At 41.4% G+C, this 22270-nt stretch overlaps 2 protein-coding genes across 2 annotated transcripts in view; one reads left to right on the top strand and one right to left on the bottom strand.

Annotated features, from left to right (window-relative positions):
• The window catches only part of LOC308326314 (dynein axonemal heavy chain 11-like), a gene marked incomplete at both ends in the record, with an annotated part of 226908 nt that overhangs the window by 62174 nt on the left and 142464 nt on the right, over positions 1 to 22270 (top strand).
• The window catches only part of LOC308325379 (uncharacterized protein), a gene marked incomplete at its 3' end in the record, with an annotated part of 36279 nt that continues 26345 nt past the window's right edge, over positions 12337 to 22270 (bottom strand). Inside the window, exons 2-4 of the mRNA XM_080777864.1 lie at positions 18246 to 18329; positions 17518 to 17907; positions 12337 to 12479 (exon numbers count right to left, since the gene is read on the bottom strand). Coding sequence (XP_080633990.1) covers positions 12337 to 12479; positions 17518 to 17907; positions 18246 to 18329 — 617 coding nt within the window. The remainder of the gene's footprint in view (positions 12480 to 17517; positions 17908 to 18245; positions 18330 to 22270) is intronic.

Genomic DNA, 22270 nt, shown 5'->3' with positions numbered 1-22270 from the left:
ACGAGATTGGTAATGCATTGGTCAAATCGGGTCAAATCATGATAAGTCACTCATTTTTAGACCATCTGGGGGAAATACATAAATAAATTGATTGTGAAGTTGTGTTGAGTTGTGTAGGTGATTGTGAAGTTGTGTTGAGTTGTGTAGGTGATTGTGAAGTTGTGTTGAGTTGTGTAGGTGATTGTGAAGTTGTGTTGAGTTGTGTAGGTGATTGTGAAGTTGTGTTGAGTTGTGTAGGTGATTGTAAAGTTGTGTTGAGTTGTGTAGGTGATTGTGAAGTTGTGATGAGCTGTGTAGGTGATTGTGAAGTTGTGTTGAGTTGTGTAGGTGATTGTGAAGTTGTGTTGAGTTGTGTAGGTGATTGTGAAGTTGTGTTGAGTTGTGTAGGTGATTGTTAAGTTGTGATGAGTTGTGTAGGTGATTGTAAAGTTGTGTTGAGTTGTGTAGGTGATTGTGAAGTGAGATTTCTCAAATTTGAAGCAGAAAAATATGTTTAACAGTGATATAATATATAACCTTTTCACAGTAAAATACTATCACATGTTCCAGATATTGCACTCACGCTCTGTCCCGGGTAGCAAACCCGCCCTGGTGGAGATATGCACCTTTCTAGTTCATGGTTTTATACATAGGCTACATGTAATAATAATAATAATAATAATAAATGGTCTCAGATGTAGCAGTAATTAATAATTAATAAATGACAGGAATTCAGAATCCAGAGGGATTTATTTGTCCTATTCATAAAGGTACAATCATAACTTTCAGCATTCAGCCTGGTCATGTGACCAATGTTGGTCTTATAATGAATTAATCAATGAATGACAAATAATAAAGTTTGTTCAATAAAACATACATTAACCACTTCAACCCTATACATTTTGGCCATTTGAAAATAGCCGATCTACAAGCTTGTAGATCGGCTATTTTCAAAAGATTTTGCACACATTTTGAATTTCTGCAATATGAGTACTTTTGTTTTTCTTTATAATTTATATCCCACGATTTTGTAACCCATTTTTCACCCCTGTGTCAATTATCTAATGTGATCCTGGGCTCTACACACCCTCCACCAACCTGGGGAGAGCAACGTCCAAGTCGCTCAGAGTTAGAGGTATATTCAATGGAAATGGAACCAAAAGGGTATCATCTCGTGTTAGAGGGGGTCCTCGGACACAACACAATGAATACAGTGCATTGACCAAACAATGCATTCAGCATGTCGACACAGAACAATACATTAAACATTAAGAAAACATAGATGCTCTCCAAACCACTACATCAAGACCAGAAGCAACTGAAACACATAACAAAATACTAATAATAGTGATAATAATGGCAATAATAAAAAACAAAGACGAATAATCAAGCATTAAAGTACAAATCTCTCTTCAAAAATCAAAAACAAGTACAATGAAAATGTTAAATGATGTAATTGATCTCAAAGAAACAGACAAGTTGTTCCAATCAGCTTTACAATGAAAAGATTAGATGATGTGGGTATAGAAAAATAAAGTTGTTGAGTATGTCTATATGTATATTCAGTGATTTCAAAATCGATTTTAATTCCAATAATCGAAGTATATCGAAACAGCAACATTGACTATGTATGACTATTTCCTGGTGTGCATGAGCACCAGTCCTAAGGTCAAATGTGACCTCCTTAGTTTTTTTTTATATTAAGCTGGAGGAAGTTACTCCTGCACCAACCGGCAAAAACGTCCACTGTTCTTCGATAGCTTATCTCATCATCCTCAATCAGACCCACAGAATTATATGGTGTTTTTTTGAGGTAGCAAACTTTAGTGAAGCTTTTTCCACACTGGTCAAAGCTGTAACACTTCTATCCAGTGTGAATCTTCTTGTGTTTTTCGAGGTAAGACATGTGGCTGAAGCTTTTCCCACATGTTTCACAGCTGTAAGGCTTTTCCCCAGTGTGAATTATAAGATGTTTTGTTAGATGATGCATTTGCCTGAAGCTTTTCCCACACTGGTCACAGCTGTAAGGCTTATCTCCAGTGTGCATTCTCTGGTGTTGTTTTAAGTTTCCATACGAAGCAAAACACTTCCCACACGTTTCACAGCCAAATGGCTTCTCTCCTGTGTGAACCTTCTTGTGTTGTCTGAGGGTAGCATGTTGGCTGAAGCTTTTCCCACATGTGTCACAGCTGTAAGGCTTTTCTCCAGTGTGAATTCTATGGTGTGTTGTTAGTTCAGACATACTGGTGAAGCTTTCCCCACATGCGTCACAGCTGTACGGCTTTTCTCCAGTGTGAATTCTCTGGTGTGCTTTCAGATAGTTGGCTGAAGTGAAGCTTTTTCCACATTGGTCGCAGTTGTAAGGCTTTTCTCCAGTGTGAATTCTATGGTGTGTTGTTAGATTAGACATCTCGGTGAACCTTTTTCCACATTGGTCGCAGCTGTAAGGTTTATCTCCTGTGAATTCTCTGGTGAACTTTTAAGTGTCCATACAGAGTAAAACACTTCCCACATGTTTCACAACCAAAAGGCTTCTCTCCAGTGTGAACCTTCTTGTGTAGTTTGAGGTAAGCATTTAGTCTGAAGCTTTTCCCACATTGGTCACACCTGAAAGGCTTTTCTCCAGTGTGAATTATCTGGTGTATTTTGAGATTGGCAATTTTAGTGAAGCTTTTTCCACATTGGTCACACCTGAAAGGCTTTTATCCAGTGTGAATTCTATGGTGTTTTCTTAGATCAGACATACTGGTGAACCCTTTCCCACATGTTTCACAACCAAAAGGCTTCTCTCCAGTGTGAATTCTTTGGTGTGTTGTTAGTTCACACCTTCTGGCGAACCTTTTCCCACATTGGTCACACCTGTAAGGCTTTTCTCCAGTGTGAAGTATATGGTGTTTTCTTAGATTAGACATACTGGTGAACCCTTTCCCACATGTTTCACAACCAAAAGGCTTTTCTCCAGTGTGAATTCTCTGGTGAATATTTAAGCTGCTATCCTGATTAAAACACTTCCCACATGTTTCACAACCAAAAGGCTTTTCTCCAGTGTGAATTCTCTGGTGAATATTTAAGCTGCTATCCTGATTAAAACACTTCCCACATGTTTCACAAACAAAAGGCTTTTCTCCAGTGTGAATTCTTTGGTGTGTTGTTAGTTCACACCTTCTGGCGAACCTTTTCCCACATTGGTCACAGCTGTAAGGCTTCTCTCCAGTGTGAATCCTCTGGTGTACTTTGAGATGGGAAACTCTACTGAAGCTCTTTCCACATTGGTCACAGCTGTAAGGCTTTTCTCCAGTGTGAATTTTCTGGTGTACTTTGAGACTGGAAACTTGGGTGAAGTTTTTCCCACATTGGTCACAGCTGCAAAGGTTCTCTCCAGTGTGAATTTTCTGGTGTGCTTTGAGATGGTAATCTCTACTGAAGCTCTTTCCACATTGGTCGCAGCTGTAAGGCTTCTCTCCTGTGTGAATTATCTGGTGTTTTTTCAGATATTTGGCTAAAGTGAAGCTTTTTCCACATTGCTCACAGCTGTAAGGCTTCTCTCCAGTGTGATTTAGCTGGTGAACATTTAAGCTGTCGTACCGAGTAAAACACTTCCCACATGTTTCACAACCAAAAGGCTTCTCTCCAGTGTGAATTCTCTGGTGTTTTTCGAGATAGTTGGTCTGAGTGAAGCTTTTTCCACATTGGTCACAGCTGTACGGCTTTTCGCCAGTGTGAATTCTATGGTGTACTTTGAGACTCGTATATCTAGTGAAGCTTTTTCCACATTGGTCACAGCTGTAAGGCTTCTCTCCAGTGTGAATTCTATGGTGTTGTTTGAGATTGGAAACTTGGGTGAAGTTTTCCCCACATTGGTCACACCTGAAAGGCTTTTCTCCAGTGTGAATTCTATGGTGTTGTGTTAGATCAGCCTTGCTGATGAACCCTTTCCCACATTGGTCACAGCTGTAAGGCTTTTCTCCAGTGTGAATCCTCTGGTGTCTTTTGAAAGTGGTAATTTCAGTGAAGCTTTTTCCACATTGGGCACAGCTGTAAGGCTTTTCTCCAGTGTGAATCCTCTGGTGTACTTTGAAATTGGAAAGTGAATTGAAGCTTTTCCCACATTGGTCACAGCTGTAAGGCTTCTCTCCAGTGTGAATTCTCTGGTGTACTTTGAGATTGGAAAGTGAAGGGAAGCTTTTTCCACACTGGTCGCAGCAGCAACGTTTTGCTTTAACTGAGGACAGAGTAGGACAGGTTTCTGAAACAGAAAACACACCTGGTTAGAGCTTCATGATCAATAATCACACACCTGGTTAGAGCTTCATGATCAATAATCACATTGAGTTACATCATGCTGGTCGCTACCATCTGAACGACCCTCGGTTGCTAATCGCTAATTGCGTGATCTCTGGCAGCATCTGAGCCACGGAACCACCATCTGATGACATTTAGCCTCTCAGACCCAAAACAACAATATGTTGTAGTCGTTGGATAAGATTGTGCCCACATTCCCATGCACCATTAGAGAGTTAACAGGCAGACATTTTATGTATCTTTACATTCATCTTCTACATTTTTGTAAATTAAGTAAGTAATGCGGAATTCTAACAATAATGAAATAAATACATTTTACTCTCCCCAGAGATAATAATAGCTCAGATTTATATAGCGCTTTTACGAATACCCAAAGCGCTTTACATAGGAACACTAGGAACGGACTTTAATAAGAGAAAAAAAGAAAGCAAAACATAACAGATACAACAACAGCACAGGGTTAAAAAGATAAAAGGATAAACGAGGCCTCAGCTGGTAGATAAATAACTATAAGGGTCCATTTGGTTACCAACTCTCCATCATTTAACTGGGGACCACCTGGAACCTCCTCAAGGCCCACTGGTGGTCCCCGGACCACTGGTTGAAAACCACTGCTCTAGTATAATGACACTACGCCTGTGTCCATCGGGCACCGGCCTACTTGGGAACGATGCAAGTTGCGAAAAATGAAAATTGGGAATGCTTACATGCTAGTATACCCCCACCCTAGTATGCAATACGCACTATTTCTCTTGTCACAGCACCTGATTTAACCCTTTAGTGCCCATATATGGAGATCCCTGATGTTATCAGTGCATTAGCAGCGTTGGCTCAGCGGTGGAGTGGCTGGAGGTAACCGCAAGGTTACCATCTTGAATTACCGCATGAATGCAATGCAAGGCGGTTCTCCAGATATGTGGATCACAGACGTAGGTAGAGAGACCTAGCCTGGTTAATAAACCAGACTAATATCGCACGTAATCCGCCGGCAGGCAATTCTTTTTTTGCCAACGGCTGATTCGGTCTGGTTTATTAACCAGGCTAAGAGAGACCTGTTGCATTTATTTTAAGTGAAATAGAGAATTAGAGAATTAAACAAATAAAGATGGAACTTACTGAAGTTCTGGAGGTCTCCAGGTTTGTCCCTGGATGGAGAGTTGATCTTCTCCTTCACTCTGGGTTCCATAGTCTGGTCTGGAGAGTTGATCTCTTCCTTCACTCTGGGATCCATTGTCTGGTCTGGAGAGTTGATCTCTTCCTTCACTCTGGGTTCCATAGTCTGGTCTGGAGAGTTGATATCTTCCTTCACTCTGGGTTCCATAGTCTGGTCTGGAACTAAGGAATTAAATGACAAATTCACCCACTTTCATTGTATCTTCATATAATTCGTCGTCACTTATTGTGCATTATTGCGAACGCAGTGAGCACTTACTATGAGACCTAGCAGATCATGTCTGTCTGTCTGTCTGTCCCGCTATCCAAATATGGAGTGTGTTGCATCAGCAATCACTCAGCTCCATATATGGGCACAAAAGTGGCCATGTCCACTCAGCTCCATATATGGGCACAAAAGGGGCACCATATAAGGAGTCCCCAAAGCAGCTATACGTCCAAAACCCAAATATGTACGAGCTGCGTTCGCGCGTCTTACTCGTAATATTACTAAACGTGTACGTGCCCGTCGCAGTCGGCCACCGGCCTACTTGGGAACGATGCAAGTTGGGAACCTAATGATATACGTTGTCATAGCATCTGTTTTAACTGTCAGCCGCTGTCCCACATGGAGATCTGTGTATGTGCCTGTGTGTGAAGCTATGGTGTGAAGACTGCAAACTGACTGTGAAAAGTGTACTTTGCATTCCATTCGGCCCACTGGTAGTGCCTGATTGGCAATTTAAAAAGCAATGTTTCTCTTTCAGTTAAACCATGAATAATACTAAGTTATATAGTTGTAGTTGCTTCTGCTTTGAAAAAGCACTTTGATCTTAAGTTTATACACATTAATTCACTGTGTAAAACTAATATATAGCCTTAACAAATTCAGATTTTACGGGGGCCGGTTTCGAATTGCAGCCGTCCGTAGGTGCCCTTTGAGAGCGGTTTTGAAGGAGTCAAGGGATTCACATGTCTTAATGACTGTTGGTAGAGCGTTCCACATTTTGGTGGCATAGGAGCGAAAATAATGTAGTCCCTTGTTTGTGCCGAATCTGGGTTGTACATGGTTTGTTGCACTCCGTCTGGTGTTGTGGGTATGGACTTCGTTAACATTAAGGAAGTATTTAGACAGGTACATGGGCATCTTGGTGGTGTATCAAATCTTGTGGACCAGACCCATTGCAAGATGCTGTACTCTGTCGTCGACCCTAAGCCATTCCAGCCTGTCATAGTAGGCAGGGGTGAGGCCAAGTAGGAGCCTGAACAGTTTGTTTTGGGAAGTCCGGAGCCTTGTTTTAAGGGCCTTTGAGGTGCTGTGGTACCAGGAGGTGCATGCATAGTCAAAGAAACCCAATTGTACGAGGGCTCCTGTGTTTTTGTTGACCAATGAGGAGATCCTGTAAAGGAATCTTGTTCTTACTGGGAGAACCCAGGCCCAACTCATAGACCGGTTCCACAGAGCTTCCTCCCTCCCCCACTCAGGTCTGAGTTTGACATGTTGCCCTCAGGTCTACTGAGGGTGTACTCCACCATAAAGACTAATTCCTTCAAACTGTCCTTTGTCTCGGCTGCTATTCAGCTGCTGAACTGCAGATAGCACTTTATTCTTGCCTCTTTGCACACATACTGCTACTAATGCACTTTAGCTGACGCTGTTATACTGTTGAATGTCATTTCAAGTCTCTTGTCCTGTTCTTAGATCTTAGTCTCTAGTACCCTGTTCTTAGATCTTAGTCTTGTTTTAAATGCTTTACTATTATCTGGCTGCAAACCAATTTCCCGCAAGGGACAATAAAGCTAACCATGATGAACCTTGATGTAATGCCTCTGAACATTCAGTTGCATTGTTATAATAATATAATATAAATACTAATAACATTGTTACACACCTGCAATAAATAATTAAAAAGTCCCCCCATTCTGTGTTTCCTATAGAAACACAGAATGGGGGGACTCCACACAACAGCTCTAAGGTATATTAATGACAGTAAATCACAACTGTTTGCTCAGGATGGGATCTCTCTGTCTCCTCTCTGCTCTACACGTAAAATGTCTCGAGACAAACTGGTTGTGATTTCGCACTTTAATAAATGTAATGTAATTGAAACACTTTGATCTCCACTGCACGGTGCTTTGCTGATGGGATTATTGTTCAATCGACGAATAGACATAATAATAATATGCCATTTATTTACCTTGATAAATGCCGCCTACCGCGCTGAAGATAAATGTTCCATATAATATCTGACATTGATTAAAACTATAGATTTATATGGCAGTGAACTGAACAAACTGAATGAAACATTGCAGCTATTAGACTAAATGTTGAAACAATAATGGAACAGTATAACGCGATAACTCAAACTATACCATTGCTATTAATAATTAAACAGTAATGTAGTGACATTAACATATTAACAGTAAAACAGAACAAACCTGTTATAACAGTGATATAGTAACATTAACATAATAACAGTAAAACAGAACAAACCTGGTATTCGGTGTAACTTGATCACTGGAGTAAAGTTCAGCATCGCTGCTCCCTCCATTCCTCCTCTGATGTGTTGTATAAATATATGTCTGTCTGTCTATTTGTCTCTGACTGACTGACTGACTGACTGACTGACTGAAACAAGATGTGTTCACTCTATGCTGCACTGCTCCTCAATGAGAGGCAAAGAGAGAGACACACAGAGAGAGAGAGAGGGGGGTTCATTTATGCACACAGCAGCAGCCGTTGTCATAGCAACCAGCTAGACTTCCCTGGGGTCCCATTGATCAACCTTAACCCATCCCCCCACCCCTACACACACACAAGTTACAACACACCCACACCCTCCCCCACACATGCATGCTTGCACGCGCGCGCGCACACACACACACACACACACACACACACACACACACACACACACACACACACAGACAAGGCATTTAACCTCTACCATGAAATGTTCTATATGAGCAGGGCCTGGCTGTAAACAAGTTCTTGACCTTAGTCCAGTTACCCTGGGTAAACATAGTACCTTTCCTTTCCTTAGTCCAGTTACCCTGCAGGGTAAACATAGTACCTTTCCTTTCCTTAGTCCAGTTACCCTGGGTAAACATAGTACCTTTCCTTTCCTTAGTCCAGTTACCCTGCAGGGTAAACATAGTACCTTTCCTTTCCTTAGTCCAGTTACCCTGCAGGGTAAACATAGTACCTTTCCTTTCCTTAGTCCAGTTACCCTGCAGGGTAAACATAGTACCTTTCCTTTTACAGATGGCGACCAGTGACACCGTTGACAGCTTGACTCGCGACACAACAGATTAATACTCATTGTTAATGACAGAAGACGGATCGAGCAATTTGTCACTATCTTGTTTATGGAATGAGGTTTTGCACCCTTGTTGACTTTAACAACAAAACAGCCAGATAATGGACATGGTGATATGGAGCCTTGACAAGCAGACATAGTAGTTGCTGCTGATCTTGTTTATTATTATTATTATAATTCTTTGCAGTCTTTAATGTCAAGTTCAATATAAATACGTTGTACTTTCTGTAAACCAGTAAGACGCGCAAACGCGGGAAGCGAACGCAGCTCGTACATATTTGGGTTTTGGACGTATAGCTGCTTTGGGGACTCCTTATATGGTTATGGCTGAGTCATGGTGACGTAACAGCGGGACAGCTCCATATATGGGCACAAAGGTGGGACACACAGACACACACACAGACAGACAGACATGATCTGCTATAGGTCTCATAGTAAGTGCTCACTGCATTCGCAATCACTGCGTACGCAATAACTCTGCGGCAAATTTACATTTAAAGCAGACCATTAATATGTTCACTCAAACTGAACACTTACCAAAACTTGTCAAAATATCACCACCTTCAGCTTGTGAGCTTGTAGATCTGCCATTTTCAACTGTGCTAATAATTTGGGAAATTAGCTTAATTTGTGTCACTGGCTGTCATTATTATCAGCTAATGTTTACAGATCCTCGTCCCATGCATTTACCTTCAGTGGTACATCAAAGTCAAAGTCATACGATTTGTCACACACGTTACCGCAGTGAAATTTGTTCTCCGCATTTGACCCATCTCTCTTGGAGCGGTGAGCTGCAGCCGTGCCGCGCTCGGGAATCATTTGATTAGTTGATTTGCAGACAAATCAAACTGCAGACAAAATTAATTAATTCAATGTTAGTCTCCAGGTTTTCTTCAGAATACATATGACACTGATTAATACAACACACTGGCACATTAGGCCAACGCATAACTTACAGCATAACATGTCATCCTTACAGCATAACATGTCATCCTTACAGCATAACATGTCATCCTTACAGCATAACATGTCATCCTTACGGCATAACATGTCATCCTTACGGCATAACATGTCATCCTTACGATATAACATGTCATCCTTACGGCATAACATGTCATCCTTACGATATAACATGTAATCCTTACAGCATAACATGTCATCCTTACAGCATAACATGTCATCCTTACGGCATAACATGTCATCCTTACGATATAACATGTAATCCTTACAGCATAACATGTCATCCTTACAGCATAACATGTCATCCTTACAGCATAACATGTCATCCTTACAGCATAACATGTCATCCTTACGGCATAACATGTAATCCTTACAGCATAACATGTAATCCTTACGGCATAACATGTCATCCTTACGGCATAACATGTCATCCTTGCGGTGACGTGTCACAGCTAGGGAGCCTCTGGTCCCACGTGTTGCTGTGCAGTGATGCCTTCAACTCTGTATTATATCTGTCATATATTGTAGACAGTTTTACCTGAAAATAACAACGTTTTGTTGCTTAGTTGTGTAACCAAAATAACAAAAGAAAAGTAATCTCGAGTGCATATTTTTATTATTATCATTATTATTTATTGTAGTAGGGGGCAGGCCTCACGTCTCTTACGTGGCCGTGTAAGAATGACGTTAGAGTTGGTTAGATTCAGTGCAGCTACTGCAGATGCAATGATAAAACGTGATGTTGTCCCTTTCAGTGCATCGATAGCATTCAAACCACTGTGAACCATGGCTAGAACCACAACAACAACCAAACAATATCGCTGATAACTTATTATTTCAGTTAAATAAACACTGAAGAGTTTATCTCAAGTACTGATTATTATCCATGCAGGAGTCACTGAATGAGTAAACGGGACATGAGCCAAGCTAGGCCAGCCCAGAAGCACTGTCGTGTAAACAAAGGCTAGAACCACGTTGTATGTAAACAGCATGTAGCATTAACGTATGCGGTCGCGTACAATATCTAAACAGAGACGTCAAAGATAGTAGAGAGATGGAAGATGGCCTATACACAATCCAAGTTGTAGTTTTTTGCTAAACATAGATAGTGGATCGTGTACACTGCCTGAGTTCATAGTGCATTCAGTGCTTGCTCTGACTACAGAGTAAGTTGTTCAATTCAAGATTCAATAATTTATTTGCCATGTCAACAAGTTGATAGGAATTTGTCTTGGTTCATACTCAACATATACACAAACAAGAAGGACAGTACAATACAAAAACCAGCAGCATATGAAATTACAATCAGTTTTTTTAAAGTGCTATATGCATATACTGTACTATTGGTTCAGATGTCTAATGGCTACTGGGTAAGTGCTATCCCTGAAGCGACATGTAGAGCTCTGGATACTTCTATATCTCCTGCCTGATGGGAGGAGATTGAAGAGGTGATGTGCAGGATGAGAGTTGTCTGCAATGATTTTGTTTGCCTTTCTAATTATTCTGGTGGAATAGAGTGAGGAAAGTGTAGGGAGGCTGCATCCTATGTTTTTTGATGCGCGACGTACTACTCTTTCCAGCTTTGATTTGTCTTGAGAGGTTGTGTGACCAAACCAGACAAGCATGGAGAAGGTGAGAACACTTTCAATAGTGGCCCTATAGAAGTGAGTCATGGCTGCTTGGCTGACTTTGAACTTCTTAAGCTGCCGCAGGAAATAGAGACGCTGGTGTGATTTGCTTATTATGAGACTGGTGTTAAGATCCCATGATAATGATTCATGGATGGTGGTCCCTAGGAACCGGAAGGAGGAAACTCTGTCTACCTCTTCCCCATTGATGAAGAGGGGGGGGAGGGGACACGATTTATTTTTCCTGAAATCTATGAACATCTCTTTGGTTTTAGAGATGTTTAGGATTAAGTTGTAACTCTCACACCATCTCACCAGCTCCTCTACTGCTCTGCGGTAGTCGGTTTCCACCTCGTTGGTAATAAGACCTACTAAGGATGTGTCATCAGCAAACTTATACATCATAACTGTACTAAAGTGAGATTGACAGAAATGAGTGTATAAAGAGTACAGAAGTGGAGAAAGGACGCACCCCTGGGGGGCCCCAGTGTTTAGGAGCCTCGACAGCGAGACGAGATCACCTATTTTGACCACCTGTTTCCTGTCACATAGAAAATTAAAGATCCATTTACATAGAGGTGTACTGACGCCTAGCTCCTGTAGGGTTGAAATCAGCTTCCCAGGCACTATTGTGTTAAATGCGGAGCTAAAATCAACAAAAAGTACACGAGCATAGGTGGATCTGGATTCTAGATGTTGAGTAATATTGTGCAGACAGAGGGACACTGCATCATCTACACTCCTATTTGCTCTGTAGGCAAATTGGTGGGGATCTAGTGCTATGCTGGACAGGTGTTTACATACCAGTCGCTCAAAGACTTTCATAATGACAGATGTTAGGGCAACAGGCCTATAGTCATTAAGACAGGTGATATTATTTTTCTTTGGGACAGGAATGATAACCGCAGATTTAAAGCAAGCAGGCACAGTACAGAGTTCAAGTGACCAGTTGAAAATGGAAGTGAGGACAGGTGCAAGTTGGTCGGCACAGTGCTTTAGTGTGGCAGATGACACGCCATCAGGCCCTGCCGCCTTTCTGGGGTTTTGCTGACGGAGCAACAGTCTGACATCATGTTCATGTATGTTGGGTGGAGAGTCACCCTGCTCTCTTGGAAAAGAGGGGGACTGATGGTCTTCACTGTCGAACCGACAATAAAAATCATTAAGCCTCCCAGGAAGGGAGGGGTCCAGATCTGGAACATGGTGCTTGGTTTTATAGTCAGTGATGTCCTGCAAACCCTGCCATACACCTTTGATGTCATTTGCTTGCAGTTTGTTTTCAAGCTTCACTTTGTAGGAGGCCTTAGCCTTAGACACGGCACGCTGAAATTCATATTTCAGTCTCTTATAATTCCCCATATCTCCACGTGTAGGTGATTGTGAAGTTGTGTGGAGTTGTGTAGGTGATTGTGAAGTTGTGTTGAGTTGTGTAGGTGATTGTGAAGTTGTGTGGAGTGGTGTAGGTGATTGTGAAGTTGTGTTGAGTTGTGTAGGTGATTGTGAAGTTGTGTTGAGTTGTGTAGGTGATTGTGAAGTTGTGTGGAGTTGTGTAGGTGATTGTGAAGTTGTGTTGAGTTGTGTAGGTGATTGTGAAGTTGTGTTGAGTTGTGTAGGTGATTGTGAAGTTGTGTGGAGTTGTGTAGGTGATTGTGAAGTTGTGTTGAGTTGTGTAGGTGATTGTGAAGTTGTGTTGAGTTGTGTAGGTGATTGTGAAGTTGTGTTGAGTTGTGTAGTTTATTGTAAAATGAGATTTCTCAAATTTGATGCAGAAAAATATGTTTAACAGTGATATAATATATAACCTTTTCACAGTAAAATACTATCACATGTTCCAGATATTGCACTCACGCTCTGTCCCGGGTAGCAAACCCGCCCTGGTGGAGATATGCACCTTTCTAGTTCATGGTTTTATACATAGGCTACATGTAATAATAATAATAAATGGTCTCAGATGTAGCAGTAATTAATAAATGACAGGAATTCAGAATCCAGAGGGATTTATTTGTCGTATTCATAAAGGTACAATCATAACTTTCAGCATTCAGCCTGGTCATGTGACCAATGTTGGTCTTATAATTAATTAATCAATCAATCAATCAACGAATGAACAATAATAAAGTGTGTTCAATAAAACATACATTAACCACTTCAACCCTATACATTTTGGCCATTTCAAAAGATTTTTCACACATCTTGAACACACATTCTGCAATATGAGTACTTTTCTTTTTCTTTAGAATTTTCATCCCTCAATTTTGTAACCCATTTTTCACCCCTGTGTCAATTATCTAATGTGATCCTGGGCTCTACACACCCTCCGCCAACCTGGGGAGAGCAAGTCGTATATTCAATGGAAATGGAACCAAAAGGGTATCATCTCGTTATAGAGGATAGACCCTTGAGATGTATCATCTCGTGTTAGAGGGGGTCCTCGGACACAACACAATGAATACAGTACATTGACCAAACAATGCATTAAACATGTCGACACAGAACATGCATTAAACATGTCGACACAGAACAATGCATTAAACATGTCGACACAGAACATACATTAAACATGTCGACACAGAACATACATTAAACATGTCGACACAGAACATGCATTAAACATGTCGACACAGAACATGCATTAAACATGTCGACACAGAACAATGCATTAAACATGTCGACACAGAACATGCATTAAACATGTCGACACAGAACATACATTAAACATGTCGACACAGAACATACATTAAACATGTCGACACAGAACAATACATTAAACATGTCGACACAGAACATGCATTAAACATGTCGACACAGAACAATACATTAAACATGTCGACACAGAACATGCATTAAACATGTCGACACAGAACAATGCATTAAACATGTCGACACAGAACATGCATTAAACATGTCGACACAGAACAATACATTAAACATGTCGACACAGAACATGCATTAAACATGTCGACACAGAACATGCATTAAACATGTCGACACAGAACAATACATTAAACATGTCGACACAGAACATACATTAAACATGTCGACACAGAACATACATTAAACATGTCGACACAGAACATGCATTAAACATGTCGACACAGAACATACATTAAACATGTCGACACAGAACAATACATTAAACATGTCGACACAGAACATGCATTAAACATGTCGACACAGAACATACATTAAACATGTCGACACAGAACAATACATTAAACATGTCGACACAGAACATGCATTAAACATGTCGACACAGAACATACATTAAACATGTCGACACAGAACAATACATTAAACATGTCGACACAGAACAATACATTAAACATGTCGACACAGAACATACATTAAACATGTCGACACAGAACATGCATTAAACATGTCGACACAGAACATACATTAAACATGTCGACACAGAACAATACATTAAACATGTCGACACAGAACATACATTAAACATGTCGACACAGAACAATACATTAAACATGTCGACACAGAACAATGCATTAAACATGTCGACACAGAACATGCATTAAACATGTCGACACAGAACATACATTAAACATGTCGACACAGAACATGCATTAAACATGTCGACACAGAACAATACACTTAATCATTAAGAAAACATAGATGCTCTCCAAACCACTCAAACACTACATCAAGACCAGAAGCAACTGCACTGAAACACCCAACAAAATACTAATAATAGTGATAATAATGAAAATAATAAAAATAAGTTAAAGATAAAAAGAATAAGCAAGCATTAAAGTACACACCTCTCCCCAAAAATCTAAAACAAGTACATTGAAAATGTTAAATGATGTAATTGATCTCAAAGAAATAGACAAGTTGTTCCAATCAGGCGGAGCTTTAAACTGAAAAGATTAGATGTTGTGGGTACAGAAAAATAAAGTTGTTGAGTATGTCTATATGTATGTATATTCAGTGATTTCACTTAATTTAAATATCACTTTATTTTGTGGATAGTCCTATAGAGTGAGCTGACTATGGGTGTAATGATATAGTAACTGCATCGGAAAATCGATTTCAATTCCAAGAAGTATATCGAAATGAAAACGACAACATTGACTATGTATCGTATCGTTTTGCAATGCAAATAATCAATTGTATTAATACTGCATTTGTGTGTGTGGTGTTTTGTGTGGGGTTTAATTACTTAATTTAAAATAATGTCAATGTATTTTAAATAGTTACTGTATCAATTGCAAGTCATTGAATCGTATTGGATCACTTAATGAACCAATATCGTCAACCATGTATCGTGATAATTATGGTATCGCTGTTAAAGGGGAATTTCCCCTAACCCTTTTTTGACCCAAAATAAATTTAAAAAATAAATAAAGATATAGGGCGCTGGTCCTTTAAGAAAAGCGTAGGAGGGGTCTAACGCCAGCACACGTAGACCAAGGACTGTATAAAGAGGACAGGAAGCGAAGACCGTAAGGGCGCCGCCATGTTGATCACATGGTGCTCCATGGAAGGAAAGAAACATGCGCAGTTGAGACCAGGAAGTTGGACATGCATATGGCACAAATGGCCCAGCAGATGGCGTGAGGTGATTAAAGACCTTGCTGAAAGTAGGGACGCTTGTATCTCACTCTTCTGCCAGCCTATATGCTGAAGCCAGCTTGGCTCAGTGCTCACCATGAACGGACTGACTGAGACAGCCGTGTCATGATCAGTGCAACTATAATATATCTATATAATTTGTATGTAATACAGTGGTTTTCAACTTTTGCCTGTTGATCAGTCCGTTCATGGTGAGCACTGAGCCAAGCTGGCTTCAGCATATAGGCTGGCAGAAGAGTGAGAAATAACAAGCGTCCCTACTTTCAGCAAGGTCTTTAATCACCTCACGCCATCTGCTGGGCCATTTGTGCCATATGCATGTCCAACTTCTTGGTCTCAACTGCGCATGTTTCTTTCCTTCCATGGAGCACCATGTGATCAACATGGCGGCGCCCTTACGGTCTTCGCTTCCTGTCCTCTTTATACAGTCCTTGACGTAGACCAGGAAGAGAGCAGCAACACCACTTCATGGACTAACCTGTCACATGGTCTAGATCAGATGTAAACTAAAAACTAAAACTAAGGCTTTTCTCCTGTGTGAATTCTACGGTGTATTTTTAGAGTAGACATCATGGTGAACTTTTTCCCACACTGGTCGCAGCCGTAAGACCTCTCTCCAGTGTGAATCTTCTTGTGATATTTGAGGCTATGCATGACCCTGAAGCTTTTCCCACACTGGTCGCAGCTGTACGGCTTTTCTCCTGTGTGGATTCTCCGGTGTACTTTGAGATTGGAAAGTGAAGTGAAGCTTTTTCCACATTGGTCACAGCTGTACTGCTTTTTTCCAGTGTGAATTATCTGGTGTACTTTTAAACTGTAAGGTTGAGTGAAGCTTTTTTCACATTGGTCACAGCTGTAAGGCTTCTCTCCAGTGTGAATCATATGGTGTCTTATTAGTTTAGACCTACTGGTGAACCCTTTCTCACATGTTTCACAACCTCCAGTGTGAATCTTCTTGTGATGTTTGAGGCTATGCATGATACTGAAGCTTTTCCCACACTGGTCGCAGCTGTACGGCTTTTCTCCTGTGTGGATTCTCCGGTGTACTTTGAGATTGGAAAGTGAATTGAAGCTTTTTCCACATTGGTCACAGCTGTACGGCCTTTTTCCTGTGTGAATTATCTGGTGTACTTTGAGACTGGAAACTTGGGTGAAGTTTTTCCCACATTGTTTACAGCTGTAAGGCTTTTCTCCAGTGTGAACTCTTTGGTGTGTTGTTAGTTCACACCTTCTAGCGAACCTTTTCCCACACTGGTCACAGCTGTAAGGCTTCTCTCCAGTGTGAATTTTCTGGTGTACTTTGAGACTGGAAACTTGGAAGAAGTTTTTCCCACATTGGTCACAGCTGTAAAGGTTCTCTCCAGTGTGAATTTTCTGGTGTGCTTTGAGAAGGTAAACTCTACTGAAGCTCTTTCCACATTGGTCGCAGCTGTAAGGCTTCTCTCCTGCGTGAATTATCTGGTGTTTTTTCAGATAGGTGGCTAAAGTGAAGCTTTTTCCACATTGGTCACAGCTGTAAGGCTTCTCTCCAGTGTGATTTAGCTGGTGAACAGTTAAGCTGTCGTACCGAGTAAAACACTTCCCACATGTTTCACAACCAAAAGGCTTCTCTCCAGTGTGAATTCTCTGGTGTTTTTCGAGATAGTTGGCTGTAGTGAAGCTTTTTCCACATTGGTCACAGCTGTAAGGCTTCTCTCCAGTGTGAATTATCTGGTGAACATTTAAGTTGTCGTACCGAGTAAAAAACTTCCCACATGTTTCACAACCAAATGGCTTTTCTCTAGTGTGAATTTTCTGGTGTACTTTGAGTCCGGAATGATATGGGAAGCTTTTCCCACATTGGTCACAGCTGTAAGGCTTTTCTCCAGTGTGAATTCTCTGGTGTACTTTGAGATTGGAAAGTGAAGGGAAGCTTTTTCCACACTGGTCGCAGCAGCAACGTTTTGCTTTAACTGAGGACAGAGTAGGACAGGTTTCTGAAACAGAAAACGCACACCTGGTTAGAGCTTCATGATCAATAATCACAGATATCTCCATATATGGAGACACAGGTAGACAGACGGATAAGGAGAACTCCATATATGGGCATGAAAGGGACACAGACAGACAGCTACAATGTGTTCTCTGACACTCTGACTCAGATGTTGAATCTTGAATTACCGCATGAATGTAATGCACAATCTATGTAAAGGTGTGTGTGTGAATGGGGGGGGGGGGGTTCTCGAGATATGTGGATTACAGACGTAGGTAGAGACGTGTTGCATTTATTGTAAGTGAAATAGAGAATTATTAAACAATTAAAGATGGAACTTACTGAAGTTCTGGAGGTCTCCAGGTTTGTCCCTGGATGGAGAGTTGATCTTCTCCTTCACTCTGGGATCCATTGTCTGGTCTGGAACTAAGGAATTAAAGGACAAATTCACCCACTTTAATTGTATCTTCATATAATTCGTCGTCACTTATTGTGCATTATTGCGAACGCAGTGAGCACTTACTATGAGACCTAGCAGATCATGTCTGTCTGTGTGTCTGTCTGTGTGTGTGTCTGTCCCGCTATACGTCCAAATATGGAGTGTGTTGCATCAGCAATCACTCAGCTCCATATATGGGCACAAAAGGGGCCAGGTCCACATATACAGTAAGACTGCAAACTGACTGTGAAAAGTGTACTTTGCATTCAATTGCCTGATTGGCAATTTAAAAAGCAATTTTTCTCTTTCAGTAACCCATGAGTAATAGTTATATAGAGTTTTAGTTGCTTCTCAGCACTTTGATCTTAAGTTTAGACACATTAATTAAATGTGTAAAACTAATATATATAATATAACTAATATAGCCTTTAACAAATGACAATATGATTTGAAACGTCAAGGTGGGAGGAGGCTCCCTTAACCCACTTTTTTACGGGGGCCAGTTTCGAATTGCAGCCGTCCGTAGGTGCCCTTTGAGAGCGGTTTTGAAGGAGTCAAGGGATTCACATGTCTTAATGACTGTTGGTAGAGCGTTCCACATTTTGGTGGCATAGGAGCGAAAATAATTCAGTCCCTTGTTTGTGCCGAATCTGGGCTGTACATGGTTTGTTGCACTCCCTCTGGTGTTGTGGGTGTGGACTTCGTTAACATTAAGGAAGTATCTAGACAGGTACATGGGTATCTTAGTGAAGTATTTAGACAGGTACATGGGTATCTTGGTGGTGTATCGAATCTTGTGGACCAGACCCATTGCAAGATGCTGTACTCTGTCGTCGACCCTAAGCCATCCCAGCCTGTCAAAGTGGGCAGGGGTGAGAGGCCAAGTAGGAGCCTGACCAGTTTGTTTTGGGAAGTCCGGAGCCTTGTTTTAAGGGCCTTTGAGGTGCTGTGGTACCAGGAGGTGCATGCATAGTCAAAGAAACCTTGTACGAGGGCTCCTGTGTTTTTGTTGACCAATGAGGAGATCCTGTAAAGGAATCTTGTTCTTACTGGGAGAACCCAGGCCCAACTCATAGACCGGTACCAGAGAGCTTCCTCCCTCCTCCACTCAGGTCTGAGTTTGACATGTTGCCCTCAGGTCTACTGAGGGTGCTCTCCACCACAAAGACTAATCCCTTCAAACTGTCCTTTGTCCCGTGGATGCTATTCAGCTGCTGAACTGCAGATAGCACTTTATTCTTGCCTCTTTGCACACATACTGCTACTAATGCACTTTAGCTGACGCTGTTGTTATACTGTTGAATGTCATTTCAAGTCTCTTGCCCTGTTCTTAGATCTTAGTCTTGTCTTGAATGCTTTACTATTATCTGGCTGCAAACCAATCTCCCGCAAGGGACAATAAAGCTAACCATGATGAACCTTGATATAATGCCTCTGAACATTCAGTTGCATTGTTACACATAATAACAATATATTAATAATAACAATACTAATAACATTGTTACACATAGCCTGCAATAATAACAATACTAATTAGTGATGCACCGAATTTTCGTCCGCAGAAAATATTCTGCAGAAAATGGCTAAATATGCATTTTCGGCCTATTCGGTTTCGGCCCAAATAGGCAGAAAATATATCACCGAATAGTGTACGCAATTAATGCATTCAAAAGGGCTGAATAAATGTTTTATGGATCCATAATAGTGATTATTATTTAAGTAAAGTTTTGCCATAACCATAACATAACATTTGTAGAATCAAACTCAGGTTAATGGGTTAAGTGAGGATACTAAAACAGCGATATTCAGTTACACTTCATACCAATGATACTGTGCGGGTGTAGGTATGTTAAGTGTTAACCACTTTCAACATGGCATTATAGGCAAAAGCTTTCTAAATCTTTCAAATTTTCCAAACATCTACAAGCTTGTAGGTCAACAATCTTTGCTATTTGTTGTACAACAAAGTATATAGTGCTTAAGTGGCATTCTGGACTAGACCTGTCTGGCTGGAAACATTGTGGTTGCAAGGACTGCATTTCTGACCTTTCAGCTACAGGACTGTGTCACAGTCATTACCCGGTGATTGAGAGATTATTTATTCTGTACTTACTCTGTTTAAACATACTATTTTAACTAGTGATGCTAGTGATTCAGCCGCAGAAAATGTTTGGCAGAAAATGGCTAAAGAATCATTTTAGGCCTATTCGGTTTCGGCCCGAATAGGCAGAAAATATATCACCGAATAGTGTACGCAATTAATGCATTCAAAAGGGCTGAATAAATGTTTTATGGGCCCATAATAGTGATTATCATTTAAGTTAAGTTTTGCCATAACTATTTATTTTGCCATAAATCAGGTAGCTTTAAGGTACGGCCATGACAGCAATGGTAGGAAAAAAAGATGTATAATATTAATCATATTCGGATATTCGGTATTCGGCCAACTGTTTCCTATATTTGGTATTCGGCCAAGAATTTCAATTTCGGTGCATCCCTAATACTAATAACAAGTAGTAGCAGTACTAATATCAAAGGGGAATACCACTATTTTTTCAGTTCAAATAATACAAAAGTTCCCCCATTATGTGTTTCCTATAGAAACACAGAATGGCCTTGTGGTTAGAGTGTCCGCCCTGAGACTGGGAGGTCGGGGTTCGATCCCCGGCCGGGTCATACCAAAGACTGTAACAATGGGACCCAATGCCTCCCTGCTTGACACTCAGCATCAAGGGTTGGATTGGGGGTAAGTCCATGTGACATACTAGCGTCATGTCCAGGGGGTGTACTTGTACATCAAGCTGCCTCACGCTACAGAAACAGGAGATAGGCTCCTGCCCCTATGGGCCTCATGGCTACAGAAACAGGAGATAGGCTCCTGCCCCTATGGGCCTCATGGCTACAGAAACAGGAGATAGGCTCCTGCCCCTATGGGCCTCATGGCTACAGAAACAGGAGATAGGCTCCTGCCCCTATGGGCCTCATGGCTACAGAAACAGGAGATAGGTCCCTGCCCCTGTGGGCCTCATGGCAACAGAAACAGGAGATAGGCTCCTGCCCCTATGGGCCTCATGGCTACAGAAACAGGAGATAGGTCCCTGCCCCTGTGGGCCTCATGGCTACAGAAACAGGAGATAGGCTCCTGCCCCTGTGGGCCTCATGGCTACAGAAACAGGAGATAGGTCCCTGCCCCTGTGGGCCTCATGGCTCGGCAAGGCTATACTTACTTACTTATAACACGATAACTCAAACTATACCATTGCTATTAATAATTAAACAGTAATGTAGTGACATTAACATATTAACAGTAAAACAGAACAAACCTCGTATTCGGTGTAACTTGATCACTGGAGTAAAGTTCAGCATCGTTGCTCCCTCCATTCCTCCTCTGATGTGTTGGTATAAATATTTGTCTGTCTGTCTGTCTGTAACAAGCTCTGGATGTGTTCACTCTATGCTGCACTACTCCTCAATGAGAGAGAGAGAGAGAGAGAGAGAGAGAGAGAGAGAGAGGGGGGGGGCTTAGGGACACAGAAAGGTTGATTTATGCACAGCAGCAGCTGGTTGTCATAGCAACCAGCTAGTCTTGCATTCCTGCATGGGTTCCATTGTTCAACCTTTAACCCCCCACTTCCACACACACACACACACATGCACGTCACATCCGCACACACACCCTCCCCCGCACATGCGCACCGACACACACACTCTAACTCAAACATCTTCTAGTCCAGGGATTCTCATAGTTTTTGGCTTGGGAGCCGGGAGGGAGGGGAGGAGAGGAGAGGAGAGGAGGGGAGGGGAGGGGAGGGGAGGGGCACTGGGCAGCAACACCGCCGGGTAATCTCCACACTGACTTAAAAATATCCAAAATGCCAAAATATCCCCAAACAATGTCTGGGGAACAGAACTGTTCCTTTTCCTACTA

Source organism: Protomyctophum bolini (assembly GCF_963924005.1).
Source record: "Protomyctophum bolini genome assembly, chromosome: 12".
Classification (NCBI taxonomy): Eukaryota; Metazoa; Chordata; class Actinopteri; order Myctophiformes; family Myctophidae; genus Protomyctophum; species Protomyctophum bolini.
This window is presented reverse-complemented; position numbering and strand designations above follow the sequence as displayed.